This window comes from Aquila chrysaetos, chromosome 24, assembly GCF_900496995.4.
Source record: "Aquila chrysaetos chrysaetos chromosome 24, bAquChr1.4, whole genome shotgun sequence".
Classification (NCBI taxonomy): Eukaryota; Metazoa; Chordata; class Aves; order Accipitriformes; family Accipitridae; genus Aquila; species Aquila chrysaetos.
In genome coordinates, this window is record NC_044027.1 from 8,821,161 (window position 1) to 8,843,439 (window position 22,279).

Consider the following 22,279-nt stretch of genomic DNA (forward strand, 5'->3'; position numbering starts at 1 on the left):
GAGACCATGAGCAGTTCATATAAGGTATTCTTATATGCCATAAGGTTAAACACCCTGCTGTGCCTTTGCCACAAAACCTACAGCCCTCTGAAATAATGGAGCCAGCTCCATCTGGAGGAGTTGTGCTCAATGCATTACTTAACTTACTGTATTGTCTTGTGATGCTACTCCTTTTTTTTTGCTGTAGTGAGGAAGTTTGGAAATGCTGTACTTAAATAACTGCTTGTGAAAAAAAGGGAAGACTTTGGCAGCTGAGTGGCACACAGGAATTTCAGGACTGGGGGAATTAATATGGACTGGCTGTTTCTGTTGAAATCATCAGCAGTGAAATAGTCAGTTGTGGTAAAACGCCACAAAAGGTACAATGTAATCTAATTGTTTAGGCTCCTTTTGTAATTGTCAGAGAGCAGAAGACCCCACAGGGATGCAAATGATCCCTCTTAGATACGTATTTCAGTGTCAGATGACTCGTGTTACAGATGCACCTATTTGCCTCTGCTGCTCATGGAGCCTAGACTGCTCAGAAATGTCTCAAACTAAGTGGGTTGACTCCCCCTTCAAGTGTCAAAATAAACATTTGATTAATCTAATGAAAGAAATCACACTTCAAAGAGCCTGCTGAATGTTGCTGACAGGTTCCTGGCAGGGTCAGAAGAGCTCTGGTGCTGCAGGCAGGGCAGCTTACAAAGCTACTATCCCTGTTCTTTGCCCCACTGCTTTGCTGGAGCCCCCTCCCCTACAACAGAGTTGGGAGAATGTGCTGTACATGTCAGGTGCTTCAGAAAGTCTGAAATTTAGAGATGTCACACTGTGGTTCCCTGGGACACTTTCAGGTCTCTGTGTGCCATTTAAACATAAGCAGGCACATGCATTCCCTTCTGCCATCTCTGCCTGTAGTAACCTTGGCCAGAGAAAGCAGTGGTGGAGCAATCCATCCTTCAGTGCCACAGTCCAAGGACTCTTCTCTGCTCCCAGACAAGTACATAAACTCCACAATTCCCCTAGAAGCAGGTTTCCAAGTAGCCACCAGAACAACTCTTCCCCTAAGGTGTTACAAGGCGCCTCACTGGGAAGCAAATCACTCATATACATCCAGCACTCTCCAAGCAGCACATTTCTCACATTAATTTTTCTCTACTGTTTCACTACATCCTCACATTTCCTTCTCAGCTTATTTTGTCTCACTGAGCTGCTTTACGTTCCACCTGTCATATTCTCAGCTATTTTATCACCTCAAAGCCGTGTTGGTCTTTCTTCCAGCTCTCTCCTTGCCTGCCTTCCCTTCACTCCTGAACAGTCTTTTCTGGGTTCTCCCCATCTGCATCCATCATGCAGTGACCATCAAGGTCTCCACGGTTCTTCATCTCAAGCTCCTCCCTCTGCCACTACAACATACTGTGTACTCAGTGACTCTGAAAGGTCTTTTATTTGTGATTCTTCTCAGAAAAATCCTGTTGATTTTCATCCCATTTCCAAAAGCCTCCCCTTCTGTTCTACTACAGAAATGTCCGCCTCTGGAAACAAAACCACCGTCTACTTTCAAAACTAGTTTCGCATTCTGAAAATATAAAAACATTTTCTAAATACTTTTGAGACAGAGTCATAGAAGTCTAGTTTGCCACAAATAAAAATGAGTGAAGTTAAAACTAGGAATAAAACTTAAATTCATCCAACAATTCAAAAGTCTCTCCCGGGGAGGAGGGAAGGGATGCTTGGGAAGATGTGCAGAATCCCTGTAGGAATGAATGAACTCATTTTACTTCCCCGGGCTTTCTCAACCCTAATCTTCTGAGGTGTCAGGTGCTAAGCCCCTTATGCTCCACAGCGCAGAGCTGGGAACAGTCAGATCAGCTGGAAGGAGGGTGGGATGTGTCAGTGCTAGAAGAGGGAGAGGGATCTGGAAGGTGGAGAGAAGAAAGAGGCAATCTGTATCTGAAACCAGGCAAAAGCCACCGCTGGAAAAGAACTGCTCATCTGGGCTGGTACGCACAGGTGCGAGTGAATCCCCTCTCCCTTTGATTTCTGCTTGCAACTTAAAGGTACAGTTAACTGGAAAAGTTGTCAGAACTGCTCTGAACACCCGTGAGCCACACTTGTGCCCCCTTCTCCTTCCTCAGACCACAGCCCCTCCACACCACTGCAGGACCTCTGCTTTTCCTTTCCCAGGGGCAATTTCAGCTCTCCTCTTCCTTGCTCAGACTGAGGTTTACAGCATCCAGAAGGGATCTGTTCTCCATCAGATCATCTGAACTCAGCAAGGACCCACAGGTCCTCCCATGACTGCTCCAATCAGCGAAGCTCTCCTTTCCCTCTCAGCTTTGCTGGTGGCAGTACAAGGAAAGCTGGGACCCATTTGTGCTGCCCGCACCACCCCCCCAAGAACACCTGTGCTCCCCAACAACTCCAATTGTTTTGGGTGGCCAAGATAAGCCAAGCAAAGTAGGAAGAGCGGCTGTGCAGTCAGCTCAGAAATTGCTCAGAGACTTCCAACACAGACAGCCTGTCTCACTGTGCTGGAAACCTTCTCCTTCACCTCCTCAAACCCTTAATTGCTTCTCAGAAACCAATTTCTCCTGCTGCTCCACATCTGAGGGGGCTGGGAGTTATGGCAGGAGCAACAGTATCCCCTTTCGATGGGAAAAAAACCAGCCATTACCCCATATGCTCAAACAGGCTCCTGGCTCTTACTTAGGGCCAGGGGCCTCTTAGCAATGCCAGGTGCTGTGAACTTTGTAGATCTATTCCCTTGGCATGGGCTGGGGAGGAGCGTGCTCTCCTTTCTGCAAGCTTCCTTAATTTGCATTCCCCTGGGCAGATGCTAAACACATGCTGGTGCCAGCTGGTCTGTTGCTGTGTACTTGGCTTGCTCAGGCTGCAGGGTGGGACTCCAGTTCACATCTGTAGCCACAGCTCCCAGAGCCCTGAGCCCTCCTGGGTTGGTGCAGGATGTGGGCTACATCATCCCAAGACCCCACCAATTCCCAGCGGGCACGCAGGGCTGCCGCACTCACACAAACTTCCTTCACACTTGTATCTCAAGGGAGTGGAGGATAAATTTACCAGTCTGCATTAGAAGCCTTCCCTTCCTCTTCTTGTTGCCACAGCTCACTCCCAGTAACCACTGCCCAACCTAAAGCAGCTGGGTGATGGGAAGGGAGGGTGTAAAAACAGCCCAAAGCTCACCTTACACAGCCACGAAAGGTGGAAGGAGATAGGCAGAGAGCTCACCAAGGCTGGCTTCAGACCACTCCCCCTTTACAGGCTGAAATCCCAAGCTTTGGTTGCTCTTGCTTTGTTGGCCAGGCTGTGAACTAGGCACAAGGTCCTGCAGTTTGCATGTAGCAGACTGGCCTCTCTACTACTTACTGCCACCAGTGCATCCTACAAAAACTTCACATTAACAAATAAGCCATTAAAATCCTACAACGCTCAACTCTAAACCTGTAGGCCGGCATTCTCACACTTCACTAAACATCTCAGAAGATGAAATGCCAGGCTGCTATTGTTCCTCCACCTCCAGAAAGCAAGCTTTTCACATAGCCAAGACCAGAGCTGTGAAGCTGGGGCAGCAGTCAGATAAGCTGCATTTACTGCAGGCCTTGGGACACATCTCAAGCTCTCCCATGGGTTGATATTCAGCAACAGCTACAATGCACTTTCCTGCAGTAGCAGAAAAAGCTGGAGAGCCTGTGCAGCAACAGGGAATGGCTCTGCCTGACCCTGACACATGCTGCTGCACAGGCAGCCTTGCAAAGCAAGGCTCTGGGCATCTCCTATCCTCCATGTTCTGCCACATGGCTGAGCTGCATGCAAGAGGCTTTGCTGCAGAAGGGGTGGAAACAGGCTCTAAGTCTTTGCAAAAGGATAAGAAATCATGAAGTGGACCCTCAGAGAGTTCAGGCTGCCACATTAGCCCCGTTGTCTCCCTGGCTCTGAGTTGTTTCTGTATGGTCAGAAGCCTTGTGCAATCCCATAGCCTAAATTTGGCAGCAGAAAGTCTGTGCATGAAACGGCAAATGTTGTGTGGGCCAAACCTGTCCACACAGCATGGGAGAAGGGGAGAGGGTACAACACTGAGTATATGACAGGCAGACTGGCTACACAGCACCTATGCTGCTCCCCTGCTATCTGTCCACCCACCATCTTCTCCCATCTCCTTCCTCCTCCAGTCCCTCCTTCCTCCTCTGATCCCTCTGTCCTCACTGCCTGTCCCCTTCCACTCAAGAGCTCATGGCACAGACCCAGCAGGTTAGCAGGTTTTTCTCTTGAGCCGTGCTAGCTGTCGCTGTGCTACCCACTCTGTCCAGTGCTGGCCATGCAGAGGAGCAGACCCCAGCGCTCAGAGATGGGCATCTCTGAAGCAGCAGTGCTATCCTCTCTCCAGCAACTTGAGGATCGCACTGTGCTGAGCCAGGATCCTGGCTCTGAACAGCTCTTCTGAGGCAAAATATTTGAAAATTTGGAAGGAGAAGGAAATCACTCTGAACATGTGAAAAGGGCTACTCTACAGCCAGCTGATCTCAGTGGAGTCTGACTCTCATTCCCAAGTTTGTCCACAATGTAGAGGGGTTGCGTAGTGGAGAGCACAAGAAAATCCACTGCAAGCAAGCAGTGCTGTTGGAACTGCAAACACTCATCCCAGGGCACTTCTAACAGCCTCTTGCAAGCTGTCTGAAACTCATGCACTGCAGCGTTCCGAACCAATAGCATTTCATTCTCCTATCAAGCACCAAAGACCCTTGCTCCCCCAAAAGAAGAGACATTTGTCTGTGGTGCACTGGGTGTTGGCTGCTGAGCACAAAGCACTCCTTCTCCCCAGTAGCATCCTTTCCCAGAAGAACCGACCTCCTTTGTGAGCCAGGTCTCTCTCCACTCTGAACAAGACATGCTGTCATGTCACCCTTTTACTGGTTGCCCAGGTACTCTCTGAAAACACCTTTACAGAAACTGAAAGCACCAGCAGCTGCTGAAGCCTCTTCAGTCTCTGGAGCCACACAGAACTAACGCTCACAGTTGGTTGTACAATTTAAAACATCTTTCCCCAGGGCTATTATTAGACACTTTTATTACTGCTTTATATATACCCAGTGAACAAGGCTCCAGAGTAAGGCAGCAGGCTGTATAAGCCAAGACAGAGAAAAACCAGCATTTGCGCTTAGGTTAAATAAATCACTCTAATTCCCATGTTAACTCTCATTGCCACATCTAAGCCAGAGAAAATAGCAGAGCCTGGTTTGAGACCAGGAGCGAACATGAGTTGAGAGCTTTTAACAGAAAGTTTAAACAGAAAATGCCCTGAGCTTCTTGTGCACAAGTGAAACTCAGCAGCCAGCTCAACAACTGATGGCAGCGCAGGGAGCAGACCCCACGGCAGCATTCTCCTCAGCAGAAAACACCCACATTTCAACACTTCTGTCCACATTTTGATGAAGAACAAATGCAGAAGAACTGTAAGGGAAACGTCTCAGCATTTTCACCCAGTGTTTCCATTGGCTTTAGCTTTAATAACACTGTAACTGCATCTTCCCATACCTTTGACACAAACCAATGAAACAATACATGAGAATCTGCAGCAGTCTCCTAGCAAAATGCCATCACACACCAAAATAAGTGGAAGTTTCTTGAAAACAGAACTTCTGTCACTTCCAGCCATCAGACAAATAAAAGAGGTGCTACATAAAAAGGTGGTATGAAGCATGCTTTAAAAAGGGGAGCCTCACAGCTGTTAAATTTGTTGGCACTAGTTTAATTTCTCTTCCAACGTGAACTCTCATGTTCTGAATGAAGTTCTCACTTCTCTCTCAGATTTGTAAGTGGAGAAAGAACAAGAGTCCTCTGCCACTGTGGCCATGCTCAGCGTGCAGCACTCAGGGCTGTCCTACACTAAGGGACAGCAGTGCTGGATTACAAGGTTGGCACACAGAGCATCACCCCTAAAATCCAGACGCAAGCCAAGCAGTAAACAAACACACTGTAAGGCAAAGGAAGAAGTTCTGCCTGTTGAAAGCATCAAGAACACGGGGCAGAATCTCAAGCAGAGACCACCTGCATCCACCCATCCCAAACCTGCTCTCCTTCCCCTCCTGCTTGCTCACCACCATGCCCTGGGCTCCCATTTCTCACCTGTGCTCTCAGGCCAAAGGGAATTGTCTCTGCAAAGGTGTTTAGTGAGCTGAGCCATGAAGACAAGTTTTCCTGTGCATAAATGTAACTTAAACATGGGTTAATTTTCCATCTTCAAACCTTCGTATCTGAGAACATGTATTATTGATGTATTTCACAAAACTTAACTCCCAGAAGGCTGTGAGTCTAAATGGTCTAGCAGCCACATACTGCACAGAAGCACCCTGAAGGATTTCTGTTGCATTTAAATCTGAAACCAGAGCCACAGAAGTGAGGCATTTTGTTCTTTGATACCTGGACTCATAATAAAAACCCATTTATTAATGAAAAATGCTAAGAGGGCAGGCCAGCATGGCTGACGGGTGGAAGTCCCCGCCTTTGCGCACCACAGACATCCATCACACTTACTTTGTAAAAGCGGGAAAGGATTTGAAATCAGGGGACTTGCGGTTTCTGCAAAAAAGAAAGAGATTTAAATATTGAGACTGGCAGAGACCTCGCTGCATGCTACACAGCTCTGCCTATCTGCTCACTGATCCTTATCCTTACTCTGCACTTCCAGATTTAACTGTGGCAGGATGGGGGTCTCCATTTACCGCAAATTACGACATGTCCAGCTGTGAATTTTCTCTCTGTGTCTTGCTAAGTTTCTCATGGCTAGGAATCTGCATCCTTCCTTCCCATTTTGAAATGTCCAGAGGTCAAGTGGGGAGGGCCAGCAGAAGAAAAACTAGGGGGAAAGAAACCCTTTACAAATGCTTTTTTTGGGGGCCCAGATGCGAATTCTCAGATCTACCGTGCAGCTTCTTCAAACTGAAGCTGGGAAAGAAAAACAAGGTGGTTTAGCCTCAATGGATGGTATGCCAAAGGAAAGAGTTCCTAACCAGGGAACGTTACTTCAGGCTGAGAATACACATCTTCTGTCGAGCACACCTCACAGACTGCCTCTCTTTAAGGTGTGACTGAAAGGAATGGAAACCCTGGATGCTCAATGAACCCTTGGTCAACCAGAGGCCGTCTGCATCCACCGCGCAGTGCACTGGAGCAGAAGCAGTGATTCTCAGCACCTCAGACCCTGTGCAGTTTCCTATATTTTCCAGGCGAGGTCCTTTAGTGTCAAACCCCTGCAGAGGGGAAGAAACCATTAGTGTTAAATATTCAGTCATCAATTCAGTGCATTTACAGAATGGTCCCAGGTCCAAAGTTATGAATTGACACATCAGTGAATGAGGCTCTCAGGGCTGACAGCCTTGGACTGGTTTGCTTGGAAGGAAAACTTAACTCATTAACCGCATAGGTCAAGCACAGTGAGCCTTTGTGCTAAATATTTCAACATGATGAGGATCTGAGCTGTTGAAGAGGGCTTCAACTGGCAGGGCCAGCCAGTAAGGAATGAATATGAAGGCATGGAGGATGCTTGGCAAAGACATGAATAGACAGTGCTATGGAAAGGGTATGCATGGAAGGTACCAGCTGGATATAGAACACTGCTGATCGCTTAACACATTTCTACTACCCAACATTGTACTAAGAGTGTTATTTGCAGCTGATGAAGTCTGTATCTGGAGGAAGATCTTCACTGAAACAGGTTCCTAATCTGGTCCTACTGAGCAGCTGAACAGGGCAGACTCCTCTAGGTACCATTCTTTCACTGTTTGTTCTCTCCGCCTCTGCTTTGGGAATTGTTGTACTTATTCAGTGAACATGGATGCTCACTGGACCATCCCATGGCTTCAGGCTTTCAAGGGCTCTTTCAGCACCCCAGATGCAAGTAAGCTTTTGAGAGCCAAAACCCAACATTTTACCGTCCCCCCAGAAGTGAACCTGATCTGGAAGAGGCGCACAGTGCACAGCAGTGGCATACACCACTTAATACACTGCAATGAATTCTCAACATACTCTCTGGCTGCCTTCCAGCCAGAAGTGCTAATGTAGTCTCCTTGTTATGCTTGACTTTCTATACATATGAAAACCATTGTCAGTCTGCAACAGGAGTTCAGGCCACTTGCTAAACATTGCTACTATGGTATTTTAAGCAAAGACAGACAGTTGGGATTTTTCCTGGTCTTTACATTATGGGTCATTTTGTTATCCATGCACTGTAATGTGCCTCAGCACAGTCAGTTCCTCTAAAGCCACCTACTCAGAGAATAGTCACAGAAGTGTCATAGTTTAAATGATTAATGATAATTTGGCTTGCTCTGGGGATTTGCTAATCTTTCACTCCATAGATACTCCAGGCAAAACTGAAACAGGAGTTGATGTTTTTCTGCCCATACATTGGTCTGTCAGTGACTCTTTTTGCCATGTCTGTCCAGCCCCAGCCCAGCACAATATCTGTGCTTGAAGACTGCAATCCACAGCTTGTATCACTGGCTACTTGTTTCCAATTTTGCTGACTGCTCACACTCTTGCCTCAATGTCTTTCATATGTATTGTCTCAATGTCCTTCCTGGTGTCTCAGGGCTTTTCAGCAATTGGCAGGATTATCACCCACAGAGACTTGCTGCTGAGTGGTTATTTTAACCCAGATATTTTTTTTCCTGTCTACAAGTTGCCTGTTCAACATAACAAGCCCGGAACAACTTAAATGAATGTGGCACCAGAAATAAAAATTCATTCCCAGAAACCTCAATTCCATGCAAATGCCCAGTGGACACAGTGACTCTTATTTATGCGACAGAGCAAAGCAACGCTTTCTTCAGCTGAAGCCTCTCCCTGTGTCACTCTGATGGTTAGAACAGTGCTCAGATGGTAATCCTTCACCTGGGCACATCATTTTTAGGCTGCTTCGAAAAATGCAGTTCTATGCATGTGCAAATGTGTTACCCCATCATCAGCATTACCTGTGCTTTGCACACCTTAGTTACAACAATGTGGGAGCTCACATAACAACAACTGTCCTCCCTTTTCCTCACTCCTCAAACTTAGTCATAAGCAGGCTTGGACCTCCCAACTTGATGGAAAGGCAGCAGTAGCAGGCTTGTACCATTTGCAAACCAACCAAAGGTAAGAAAGATTTACCAAGAGAGGAACCATGTGAATGGGATTTGTATCTTGTGCTTTGGTCCAGCTGACATAACCTGTAAGACAGTTGGGTGCAGCTCAGGAGGCAGAGGTGTAAGGGGCTGCCTGTGCTATCAGACTGTAATCAATAATCAAGAATTATTATGCCCCAAGCATTAAAGCTGTACTCACCCACCAAAAATCCTAGCCTAAAAGTCATGTCTTCCCAGAACAAATCCAATCAGATGGGCTATATGGTCACTGGACTACAGAGAAAGAGTAGAAGAGGATGTATGGCCAACAACAGAGAAGAAGGAAGATCCCAGTGTAGCTGACTCCTCCCATATGTGCACCATGACCATCTGCACTTTCAGTGCAAAAAACCTTTTTTGGATAGAAGTTTGGCAGTAGCCACTGCTGAGTGTCTTAGTGTGGCCTTCCATTCAGGTGCACTAGGGGACCTAGCATTATAAGGGCAAGAGTAGGAATGGAACTACTGTTCCTGCAACACAAGTTTTATGGGGGACTCAAGCAGACATCGTATCTGCTCCCACCACCAAACAAAGCTTCAGAAGAGATTTAAATCACGAGTTTAACACTGATTTGCACTCTGCCTTTCTGCTGCTTTCCCTAAAACTAAAGGTTAGTTCTGCTCCATTGCTAAGCCAGAAAGACATACTACATATTTCTGTTTAAGAGACCCTGTTCAACACACAGTAAAAATACTGGTTTTACATGGCAAGTGGTGAATGAGACATTTCTAATTATCTTTCTGCTTGAAATAGTTCCATGCTACAACTGGATGGGAATTAGGAACCATAATACATTTTAGGATGCTGCTTATGTACATTTTCACTAGCTAAATATAACTACCTTAAGTGTGCTGCATACATAGGAAAATAAAGTGCAGTACTGAAAAATTTTTTGCACTTAGAACTGATTCACTAAAAAGAAATATAGCATATAAGATCAGGAAATGACAAACTAACAAGTCTGTCAGTTCTGAAAATCCCACTAAGCACATGTTTAAAATTTGGTCCTATGTCCTTTAAATTTTGACAACCAGCACTTCTCAGGCTTTTCCAAAAATTTTTACTTCTAAATCAAAAAGACGAAATTAACTTTTTTTTGGTCTTGATCTCACCTCAGCTTGGCATGAACTGATTCAAAAAAGAAGATATTTCCCTTGTCCCTTTACCCAGTCTGAAATAAACATTGCTGGAAAGAAAAGCTTCCCTGTGTAAATATGAATGAAAAGCAGCGACATTTTAAAAATTGTAAATGCTAAAATTTGTTCCACTGGAACTTATGACAGTAATAGTTACCTAATGCAGCAGATGAAATTGAGACATATTTATACAGCTTAAATCAACCTTGAAAGTTAAAAATATTTCCCAATTCCCTACACAATTTTAAATGTTGTCTCTTTCAAATTCATAACGTCTAGCAAGTTTAGACATCAACAAGTACTATCAATTTCAATTAGTTTTTTCCTTCTGATGGCTGTATTTTAAGGTATCTAAACTAAAGAACTTTTTTTTTGCTTTGTTTTTTTTTTCTTCTTGAAGTCTCACAATTTCCTTCATCCCTCTTAACCTACAGGTGGTGTAACCCCAAATTCTTCATTTTACTAAGGAGTCATCCATGGTGTCCAAAACAACAGATCAAGGCTGGATTATGCTTTAAACACTAAGTTAGAGATGGTTGTTGCCCCTGAGGCTTTCTGAAGTCAGACAAAAAGTGAGACAATGGAGAAATCCAAAAGCTTGGGAAGTAATGTGTGGTTACACACTGCATCACTGCAGAACCAAGTTTGCAGACTCCCAGTCAAATGCTGCTCTACCCACTCTAGCTGCGCATGGTGGAAGAGGAAGGCAGCAAGCCTTCACTATTGAACACAATACAAGTATTTGCCCCTTTCTGGGGCTTTTTCCTTCCCATGCTCAGGCTGATAATCACTAGCTTTCGCAAGAAGAGTATTTCACAAGCTGGCCTTCAAATATTGGTTGGCATCTTGAGAATTTAGTACAGAAAACCCCTGCACATGTCAAGACTCAGCAAAACAACCACCACCAAGGAATGTTTTCTTGAAAGCAGCTTTACAGCATCTTAAGATGATTAACAGCTTACGCATCGCAATGAGCCAATTCCATCTTCTGGGACCAGGTCCTGTCATTGTTTTCTGGACTTTGCTTAGTTCAACAGTGAATAATCACAAGCTTCACACGACTTGGGACCTCTGTGTTGGCTGCCTGTGCTCCAGAGGCGTCACAAGGAAGCAATTTGCACATTTTACCAGATACTATTTTTAAAGCACTGTGAAACTTCCAGGTTTCATCAAAAAGCAAGTTTAAGGGGCTGTGGAGACTCTTTGCCATTAATACAAAGGACATTCTCCCAGTCATGAGGTGGACTGCAACTAAGCAGTCCTCCTCCATCCACTCTGTGGCTCCATCATGCCCTGCTGGGAGACGGACCTTCTGCTAGTAGATGGGACTCAAACGCAACCACAAAGTAGCATTTGCCATACAGAACAGGAACTGTTTTATGGGCAGTAAGATGCCAGGTTACTCAGATAAGGATACCAGGTACCTGCATTCACTATGACAAGGATTGAGGCTGTGCATAGGGAAGAGACATCTGAAATCCAACATTTTCCATTCTAGTTTTCTTATTCCCACTTAGGACTCCCTACAGCATTGCATCCAAGTGTATTTTAGGTGGCTTTAGTTGCTGACCTTCCTGCTCTGCTTGTCCTTCCCCTCACTCCAGACATGAAGCGGTCTGTGGCACTGCAAGTCAGGATGGTGGCACAGTGAAAAAGCATAATTGTACCCTGCTAGGTGACCTAAAAAATCCTGCTGCTTTGTTTGATATCCCTATAACTGAGCCTGTAACACAAGCCTCACATCCACAAAGAGCAAGTGGTACATGGAATCAAGCATTTAACAAGGCCAAGCCACAGAGTCCTCAGGCTACTCAACTGGGACCTACATTTACCTTCCAAACCTGGGGACTATTCTTCACAGCAGCAGGTGTTTGGTGATAAGCAGCAGATGGGAGTGGGGAGGATGGAAGTGTCTGTCCTTCTGTCATTCTCAAGCACATTATCACCAGCTGCTTCCCTGCCTGTGCAAAATCTGCTGGCTGGAGCACAAGAGAGGACAAGCCAACAATGCCAGAGTTACTCCCAAGAGTTCACATCACACATGTGAATACTGAGCCTCACAGAGTTTGTCCCACCTACTGAAACACAGCCGTGGAAAGAAGGAAAATGGGGAGGTAAGGACAAGTCAGCTCTTCAAAAAGGAAGTTATTGAGAGCCCTGCTTGGACACCCAAGCACGCAGATGCCTGCAGAGCTTTCCATGGCCTCTCTAATCACCAGTGCCATTCATAGTGTGACATGGTGATGCTCACTCAGGCTGCTATCAGTGAGAACATTTAGACTGACTCCTGAGAACATGAAGAAATAAGAGTAAGAAATGGCTTGGTGCAAGAGCTGGAAAAGAGCACTGAATGGGACATATAGGAAGCAGCACAAAGATGGAGTCAAGGGGGGAAAACAGGGCTGGGGAAGAAAAGAGGGATGCAGGATAGATAAGGGAAGGGGGAAAAGGGAAGAAGTTTATACATCCCCATGCACCAGTCTGGCTTTGAGGAGTGTGTCAGCTGCTTAATGCAGAAAATAACTGCTTCCAACCAGAGTCCAACTCCCCTCAAACCAGTCCTGAGCAGCTCACTCAAGTTCCTCAGGTTTCCTGGCTCAAACAAAAGTTTAGGTGAACACCTTGCAATTCCTCGGCAGCCTGCCAGACCCTAGACTAAGCCACTAAAATAAACTGACCATACACGTGGTGCAGAGAGAAACACTTCTTATGATGAAATAAGACGAGCAAATCATATGAAACTCACTACTCAATTTGTAAGAATTTCTGCCTTTGTTTTGATTTGTACTGTAAGCTTTTACTCATGTGCTTTAAATGTTGCAGTTCAGATAGAAACAGATTCAGAAGGATGAGTGTGATGTGAGCTGGTACAAGGAGATGGCAGGGAGAATCTGTGAGATGTGTCACAGCAACAATGGGTCAGTATTTAACAGCAATTCAGACAGAACTAAAGTCTTGGACTATTCAATACAGCCACTCTTTCTTTGTGTGTGCTTCTTCTCAGTGGTTCCTGTGCCCCCTCCCATGCTACAGGTTCATTTCCCCTCCTGCAAAACTTAACAAGAGGAGGTTTGCAGCCAGGTTTTACAATGCAGCTTTCTTGGCTTTAGGGACAAACTGTTTGATACGAAAGAAGATAATTCTGTCCTTCCTCTGTAAGCTATACAGGGCTTGACAGGAATAAAAAAGGAACAATCTAAGGCTGCTGCTTTCAAAGGGCCCCAGAGGAGTCAGGAACCCAAATGGCATAGTGGCATTTAAAGACATGCACTTAAAGGCTTTGAAACCCTTCAGACAAACCACTCATACTACCCACAGAAGACAAGACATGAGGAGCAGACCTGCTGAGAGGCAAGTGGCCCCTTTCAGAGCAGCAAGTCAGGCTGGTAACTCTCGGCAGTCAGTGAACTATGCTGTTCTGTGTCACGTCTAACAGCCTGGTTGGGCTGACTGAAGACAGACTTGGCCAGCCCTTAAGGACTCCTGACTGCTGCTACCCAAGTGGAACAGGACTAAAGAGTACAAGGGCCTGAAACACAGAGACAAGCTCACCTGATGGGTTCTGCTTACACCTCTTTTCTTTAGGTTTTTCTGTCCCCGAATGAACAGCTGTAATTGTGGTGAATGCTTGGATTAGTACAGGATTTTCTCCCAAAACATAATATGCAGTATTTTAGTAACAACTTTTTTCCCATTCACTATCACCCACTCTGCTATTGTACAATGGTTTTCCAACATCACTTCATTCCTTTTCAACATGGTTCCAGAAAGCCCCTTATTTGCTTCAGAGGTAGACATAAACCCCCACAACAGATGCTGTGTAACCTGCTCCAGGGAGAAACCCCTTCCCTTACCTGTTCCTTCCAGCTAGCAGCATTGCAAACACCACGTTTTGTACTCTTGAATGGGGAATGGAGGGAGGCCAGCCTTTTCTGCTGGCATGTTGTTTATCTCTGCATCAAGATGCTGAAATTACATTTCATCTGGTTTGTCTGTTATGCTCCAATTAGGGAGCATAAGAGAATGGCAGTGTCCCACTTGAAGGCAGGGGGATACATTGGCGGGATAAAAATTTTGTAAAGAAAACTCTATAAATGGTGTATCTAAACAAAATTGTCTAGGCCAGTGGTTTAGTTACTACCACTTGGACTTAAAACTCAAAGGAAACTCCGGAAGTGGAGTAAATGTCAACTCCTTCTAGCACATGAATTTTGGTCCCACATCTACACATCTGGTATGCTGTGACCTCCATGTAGTGAACTCACAAACAGCTGGACTCTGGTTACAGTGACATGTAAATAAACCGCCACATTTAGCATCACTGTAATATGCAAACTGCTGTTCTATTCATAGTCCTTAAACTTCTCTTGCTTGTTGCAAATGGCTTTGCTTCACAAGGACTTCACTGATGCACAGACAAAGAATGAGTACTGCTTTACCTCCATCCATATTCCCCTTTCTCTACATCTTTGATCCCCACTCTAAAAATTATGCTGAAGTATCTGGACCTTGGAAGCAGGATCCCCATATCACCCTTTTTACAGGCTTGGAGTGCCATGAACCTGGGGAGGAGTGAGAAGAGGGCACTACCCCAGGAAGGCTAGCTGCCTGCAAGCTTAAAGGCGGCACCCCAAATATATAAACAATCACTGATCACAGCTGAACCCTGCTCTGGAGAGGGACGTAGTAAGCAACAGCAGGAAGGAGTGAACACACTTACCACTGGAGTTCTGAGAATTGCTGTTTGTTTCTTCAAAGTTGTTTTGCGCTTTGCCTTCCACTCTCCTGCTGAAAGCACTTTCTGCTGGGTGGAAAACAAAGCAGGGATGGTGACTGGTCAATACTGGGTGCAGAACCACACAGACAGGAGGCAAGACAACATGCTCCTGTGCCACATAATTGTATACCCTGAATACAGCAGAAAGGTAAAATACCTCATTTTGGAGGCAAATGGGCCATATTCATTGAAGGGATAACAGGTAGATATTTTTCTTGAATGCCTTCTGGCTGAGGTGGCCTGGATTGGCTCTTAGGGAGCCCATGAACACCAGTCCTGACTGAACCAGAAGGGTCATGGCTTCCTCCCCTGCAAAAAAACCCAACCCTTATCTTACTCTTCCTCAAGGCAATAAGCAGCCCTTAAAGTCTCTGGCACAGGTGACCAGGTCTGCAGACTGAACTTGAGTCCTCATCACAACAGAATCCAGTCACCTACAGAAGCACTATACCAGCTATCCCTGTGCTTCCCAGTAATCTGCATTCCCTTCCTAAACACCCTCCCTGAAATGTTCAAGTGGAGGACCGAAAGGCTGCCCCAGAGCCTGCCCACGATGTCTGGAAAAGCTGCACTAGATCTTCTGGCCCTCTGTGCTTTCCAACAGTGAACTCCCTACCGCACCCCTCCCCAAGGCCAAACAGGTAGGCTCTGTTCCTCAGCAGCTGGTGCTCTTGTCAGTTCACTTGCTTCACACACTTCAGCAACAGCACTGGGCAATTTCCCAGTAACTGTAATGGGAGGACTCCTCCAGTGTGCAGAGGTGGTTCCTGACCCTGGCGGTAGCTGTAGTGTCCTGAAATGTCACTGTACAGCACAGCTGAGATGCCTCCCATCCTCAAGCTGGTGTCCCTTAGCACAAGTTCAACAGTACAAATAGTGTGAGGTCTTGTCTCACTTCAACTAGGTTTGCAATATCTGGGGAAAAGTATTTACTGTAGTGACTCAAAGCATAAACTAGAAATAAATAAAATGGAAGGTGAACTGGCCAAACTAATGTGTATGGTCTATGCTGTATAGGCTCTTCCCATACGTGGACTCGATTCATGGAGTCCACTGTCACCCAACTGGTTCATCTGAACGTGGCTTGGCAAGGCTCTGCTGGGCTCAGCAGCATGCAAATTGTATAGGGAGGGAGCTGGGGGACAGAAGTCTTTCATTCAGGAGTGACAGGGACTGCTGAAAACTGATATCAGGTCATTATTTCATTATGTATTTCTGCAGACCACTGGAGTGGTCAGAACTGCTGTCATGAATTTCATAAAGAGGCCCCAGCTCCCTGCAGCCTCGCAGCCTCCCTGTTCTGAAATGTGGCTCAGACACACAGGCTTTATGTCTAATGTGGCTAGAAAAGACCTGAACTGCATGAAGCTCTCAGCCCATGAATTTTGGTCCAGCCAATCCTTAGTGGACCCTTCCAACTCCTGAGCAGGCTTCTCAAATTCTCTATCTACTACATCCCTGACTCTTTCTAAAATGCAGAACAGGAAAACTTGGTAATCAAATCGATTAAAACAGAATCATGTAAAACAGGGCTGAAAAGGATCTGGAGACATTATCTAGTCGAGCCCCCTTGACAGATAAGTAATAGGAATGAGAGGCCTTAAGTAACTAGAAAATCAGATGGCACAGTGGGAAAAAGAGACCACGACAAAATGGATTAGGCCAACCTACCCCCTCAAGAGACCCAGGTTCAAATCCTGGCTTACGTCACAAGTGGAAGTGAGTTCGAGGTCTCCAAAAACATTTGGAAAAAATTTGCATGGTAGTTTTGTCCTCATCCCCTATCCTTTTTAACTTGCCAAGTCTGGCAACAAGAAAAAAACAGTTTAATGCATCTCCTTGGTTTTACAGTGTCCTTCCCAAAGAGGAGAGGGCAGCTGATGCAAGTTGTCTCTCTCTCTCTCTCTCCCCGCCCTTGCACCTGAACCTTTTGCATGCAAAGCAAAATTATCTGTATAGACAAAGTAAGTGCCACTCTACTGAGAGTCTGTGCAAACACTGTCAGTGGAGCGGTACTCCACTATCACTGGTATTATCCAGGCCCACGTGGAACTTCTCTAACCACAGCACTTGGAAGGCATCCCTTCTGGAGACCGTCTTCCTGATAGGTGTTATGATCAATGCATTTGTACCAGAAATTCAAGAAGCTGCTCAGATTGCCTTTGTACAAGACACTGCCTTGAAAGACACCATGGAAATGATGCCACCAGATAGACAGGGTAGGGACCTCCAGACTAATATTAGTTTCTTGAAGATCAATCTACCAGGCTCAAGCATCATGCGATTCCCTCCTCCATACAGGAAGAGAACAGCTCAAAGTTTTTACCCAATGTACTGATATACTTTTTGATTAGAGAAGTGGGGGGAAAAAAGTGCCTTTACAAAAAACATCTCCCAGTTACTGCTCAGATGAATCTGGCCTCTGACCCAGGAAGGCTCCCAGTTTTTCCACTTTTGTGAGAGACATGAAACTGGAAGAAGTTGTTGCAAGTTTAACTAAACAATGAAAAAGGTTTTTCAGCTTTAACTCCTAACTTGGTTGAACTGAATGGACCTCAAATTAGTAATAAAATCATATAAATGTTTAAGGGGTGCAATAACAATATGGAATCTCAGGACTCACAAGCTTTAAGAAGACAGGTCACTCACTGCAATATTGGTAGCTGTGGATGTGTGTGTTATCTAACAAAAAGCATCCTTGTTCAGCATCCTGTGGCCTCTCCCACCACAGCCACCTCTGCTACTTGGCATCTGTCCATGCCAGACATTGCAGGGGCATTTAAACACCAGCTGATTAACCAGTACTGAGACGGAATATGTATATATCAATCCAACAGATTTAAGAGAGTTCTTCCTTGCTGCCTGGACATATGAACACTACATCTCACACATCCTATTTATTAATAGTTATTTTTCAGTGCTCTTTGCTTGCTTTTTTTTTATCCTTTCTTTTTTTTAAGGTTTGATCTTGTTTGGAAGGAGGAAACAGGGACTATGGGAGGATCAATCTTAACTTGAGTCTTCTAACAGCTCTGTAATGGTTCTGTACCATTAATTTTGCTGCTGGAGCCCAGCTTATCTCTTGGTGGTTCCTGTGGGGAGCTGAGCACTGTGAAAACACCTGTACTCCATTTTACTTCCTCAGGCACAGGCCTAGCCCTGAAAACATCGCCTTGAGGGAAACAAACACTAAATGCCAAACAAAGCTGAAAACCAAACAAAAATCTCCATATCTGACAAGCCATGACACCAATCCTTGTCAGGAAGCTCTCCTCAGTTTGTGACACCAGGATTTGAAACAGGGTCTTTTGTACCTCGTGGTTAGCATGATGCTTTAAAAAAACCCAACTTGTCACTGGGAAGAGGTTATAAAGACCTACTGCTGATGTAGATTTTTAACATGCCAAAGGATCTAATCCCCTCAACTGCTTCTGGAGTAGCTTTTCTAGGACAGTCATGGATGGAGCAGACTGAATCCAGGAAGGGTCAAAAGCCAACCCAGGGCAGGACTGGACACTAAGCAGTTAAGAAAGTTGATGGTAGAAAGGCAATTGGTACCTGTGATGGCCTTGCTTCCTGGGGATCCAGAATTTGGAGCGCGGAACATCTGGGATTGGGATGCGGGTGGGACACCGGAGGGGGTGCGGTGCAGGAGGGTAGAACATCGGTTTATTGAAGCCGGTGTTTTTTTGCTGGATTGGCTCGCCTGTGTCTTCACTGCCACGAAGAGTGGAGATCGAGAGAACTCTGGATATGAACACTCAGAACTAGTGCCTGGACAGTCAGTCAGCTCCCAGATTGTGTGCCTTCTGGGAGGGTTGCTTTCTAACAGCCATACTCATGAATCCCTTGCATGGCGACCTGCAGCAACTGTGGATCCACCGATCCCATGTAACAAAACTGTTTTCCCCACTCACCCCAGGGGACAGATTCTTTAAGCTTGTTAGTTCCCTTCCACACCTTTAACTGCCACGTGACCAACCCATTCCTCCTCCAGCAGGAATCACCCCATCCATCCAGGAGTACTATTCGATTGCCATGGCTTGGCTGGGTGTACCTGCAACTCTGTCCTCCATTTCTGTGTATATAAGAGTTTGCATTTTTAGAGCAGGTTTCTAATGTGATACTCAGAACTCTGAATAGGGAGAAGTTTACATCTTTGTTACTTGAGCCTTGCATAAGTCCTAGAGATCTCTGGCTACACTCCTTGTCTCATTAACCAAATACAAAGGAAAGGGGGCTGTTGGTAACGGAAGGGAATTAGGAGGCAGTGTTCTCATCCTGCAAGTCAGGAAAGGCCTTTTGGCCCCATCTCCAGACAAGTACTGGTGACATGTGGAGAAATTCTGAGTATTACTGGGATATGCTCTTTGAACGTATTCACATTTTGGTCTCTGCAAAGCACAGTGAGGATCACCTGGAATTTTCAATGCCAAAAGTCATATGAAAAACCTTCGGGAGGACAGCCCTTTGTCTCGGCCACATGGATTAAAAACACATTTACAAAAATGGAGAAACAACCTAACAACCCTCTTCATTCCTCAGTGGCTTCTTCCATGGAAATTTGGATACGGATCCTGAAGCCCAAGTCCCATGCCAACCATCTGCCATGAAGAAGTACTAAGAAACAAGGTTCACATAACCCACAGCCCAAGCTCACTACCAGTAATTTCTATAGAGTGATATTTTAGGGTCCCTAAAGTTGGACAGACAACACTAGCACCTGTTCATCCCATATAGTGTAATTCAGAAACACTTATCCACATTGAGAAGTTCTCCGTCAGGGACTGCCATGGCAGCACAACAGCCTCACTCTGAAACCAGTGAGGAGAAAAGTCACCCAGACTAGGACTGGATGCTCATTTCCAAAATCCCATGAGATATTATAGACCTCGAATGTGAACTGCTCTCATCTTCCCTGTCAGCAGTCAGCAGCACTGGAGAGTGAGGATGTCTACATTCAAAGTGGCTTGCAAAAAGATACCCAAAGGGAACAGTTTTTTGTTTTACTTGACCCAATACACAGGTCCAAGATGACGTTTCCTGTAAATGTTAGCGTACTTCTGCAGGAGATTCTGCACTAGGTTTTCTCATAATTTAGGTCAAGATACTACTCCTCTGCTTGGTCTCTGGCCAGCTGAATAGGCAGGAGGCTTGCTTTTGCTTCCTATACTTCCTTTCAGTCTCCATGGATAATCTTCCTCCAGTTGTTGCCAAACTGCCGGCAAAAACGTAGTCAGATATGACAATTTCCCGCTTAGGTGTCATCTAGTTTCTCACGAGGCCCATTCCCACCAGTTGCTGCTTTATTCCCCGTCCACACCAAGAGAAGCAGCAATCAGCCAACTATTCAGTCTCAGAAACAAAGAGCATCATTGCGAATCCTCTGCAGTCCAGATACTGCTCTCTGAGATCTGAAGAAAAAAGTCTCAATGCTATGAAGACCTCCAAAATTACTTCTTTCTCCTCCCAACTTAAACAAATAGCATGTCTTCAAATTCAGACTCCAGAGAGAAGGCTGCTCCATCTGACACTAGGCAGAGACAGAGTTTGAGCCAGCAAGGCAAGACAGACAAAAGAATATCAGTTCTAGCAGTCTGGAGGATGCTAATAATTCATTGAAAAAAAAGTTTTAGTCTTTAGTTCATCAGATGACAAATTCCCTCTGAACACTAAGCAACACAGGCAGAGACAATCACATAGCTCCCCTATTCTGCTCTTGAAAAGTCATCTTCACTGTGGAACTCACTGCCTCAGGCTGACGAAAAGGCCAAGTTCAAGATATTTCAAAAAATAAAAATACCGAGTTGCTGATTGGTTACAAAAACCTCCTGCCTCAAAATCTGTAGCTAGATAGCAAGGTTGGAGACAGCATTGTGGACATAGATCCCGTAGCTGCTGCTATGAAGGTTTTTTAAACTTTCTCAGAAAGCATCTGAGAGATGCCTCAGTTGAAGCTGACATAGTGGAGATGGGAGGGCACGAGATGAGTAATGCAGAGGGTAAATCTCAGTGAATGACCTCCAGCCACTTCGTAAACTGAGTGCACTGTGCTACAGCCACACAGAATGGCACATGGTGTGCTAAAGAAAAAAGATGATGCAGGTGATACTTAAAAGATGGAGGACTCTGCCTTGGCAGCAGGAAAAAGAGCTTGTTCATTGTCGTGCTTGGTCATGATGGCTGTAGAGGAACTCCCAGGTCAAAGATGTAGCTAAAAAGACTGAGGTACTCTTTGAGTATGCAATCAGGGCACTTTCAAAGGTGATCAGGAAGACAATGTCAGCTCTCAGTAACTTCACTAGACCCAGTGCTGGTGCATGCCCTTCATGAAGGTTGTTAACAGACCTGAGAATATTCAGATGAGAAGGCAAGAGGATAAATAGAAGACAGGAACAGCATACCTTACAATGGAAAGATCAAGTCATTTCTTTGGCTTAACTGGGAGGTTAGTCAGTATGAAGTGACTTGACAGCAGGCTATACAAAGGTCTAGAAAGGACAGAAATTTGGTAACTTAGTCCTCCTTCACATAGCAGACAAAGTTATAAATAGGATCCAGCGTCTGAAAGCTACAGCTGGATATTTTGAGTCTTAAATTAGTGAGGGCAATAATTCATCAAAATAATTACCTTAATAGGTTGCTGTATTTTCTGTCACTCTTAACAGCAAGATTAGATGCCTCTAAAACATATACGTGATTAAATCAAGGCAATCCTACAGCATGTACTACTCCGGTCAGTCTAGAGATCACAGTGGTCCCTCCCAGCTCTCCTGGTTTTGGTAAGACCTTCAAGCCCTGTGAATGGTAAGCTGCAGCAGTAAGTAGAAAATCTCAAAGACATTTTAACACGTCTCCTCGAAAGATACATAAATCCACACGCTACCACAATGCACCACAACAGAACAGAGATCAGATTATCTCAGTAACTTTGCTTTTTCGAGGTAAAAATTCTGACTAATAATTAGTGTATCACATTTTTTCAGAAAGATCTTGTCAGGATCAGTAAGGAACCATTTGGGTGGTTCAGATGGAATTATACCGTCATCTCTGGAGAAAAACCTATCTTTAATGAATAGGATGGAAAGTGATTCCTTAACAATGGCCTGAAAATCAAGATGCTGAGTGGAAACCTCTGCTATTGGAAACAGGTGTTTCCATGGGAAAAACCCTGTGCTCAAACCTACCAAATTCTTAATGTGCTG

The 22,279-nt window shown here is 45.2% G+C and overlaps 1 protein-coding gene across 42 annotated transcripts in view; it reads right to left on the bottom strand.

Moving 5' to 3' along the window:
* Nucleotides 1-22,279, bottom strand: part of ZNF618 (zinc finger protein 618) — a 164,549-nt gene that overhangs the window by 16,705 nt on the left and 125,565 nt on the right. For 23 of the 42 annotated variants that reach the window (XM_041120045.1, XM_041120039.1, XM_041120026.1 and 20 more), the window contains 4 exons: nucleotides 18,633-18,821; nucleotides 15,018-15,101; nucleotides 13,850-13,906; nucleotides 6,532-6,576 (listed from right to left, as the gene is read on the bottom strand). In XM_041120045.1, the coding sequence (XP_040975979.1) occupies nucleotides 6,532-6,576; nucleotides 13,850-13,906; nucleotides 15,018-15,101; nucleotides 18,633-18,821 (375 nt within the window). The remainder of the gene's footprint in view (nucleotides 1-6,531; nucleotides 6,577-13,849; nucleotides 13,907-15,017; nucleotides 15,102-18,632; nucleotides 18,822-22,279) is intronic. The other 19 variants (XM_041120050.1, XM_029999760.2, XM_029999759.2 and 16 more) reach the window with 7 other exon arrangements.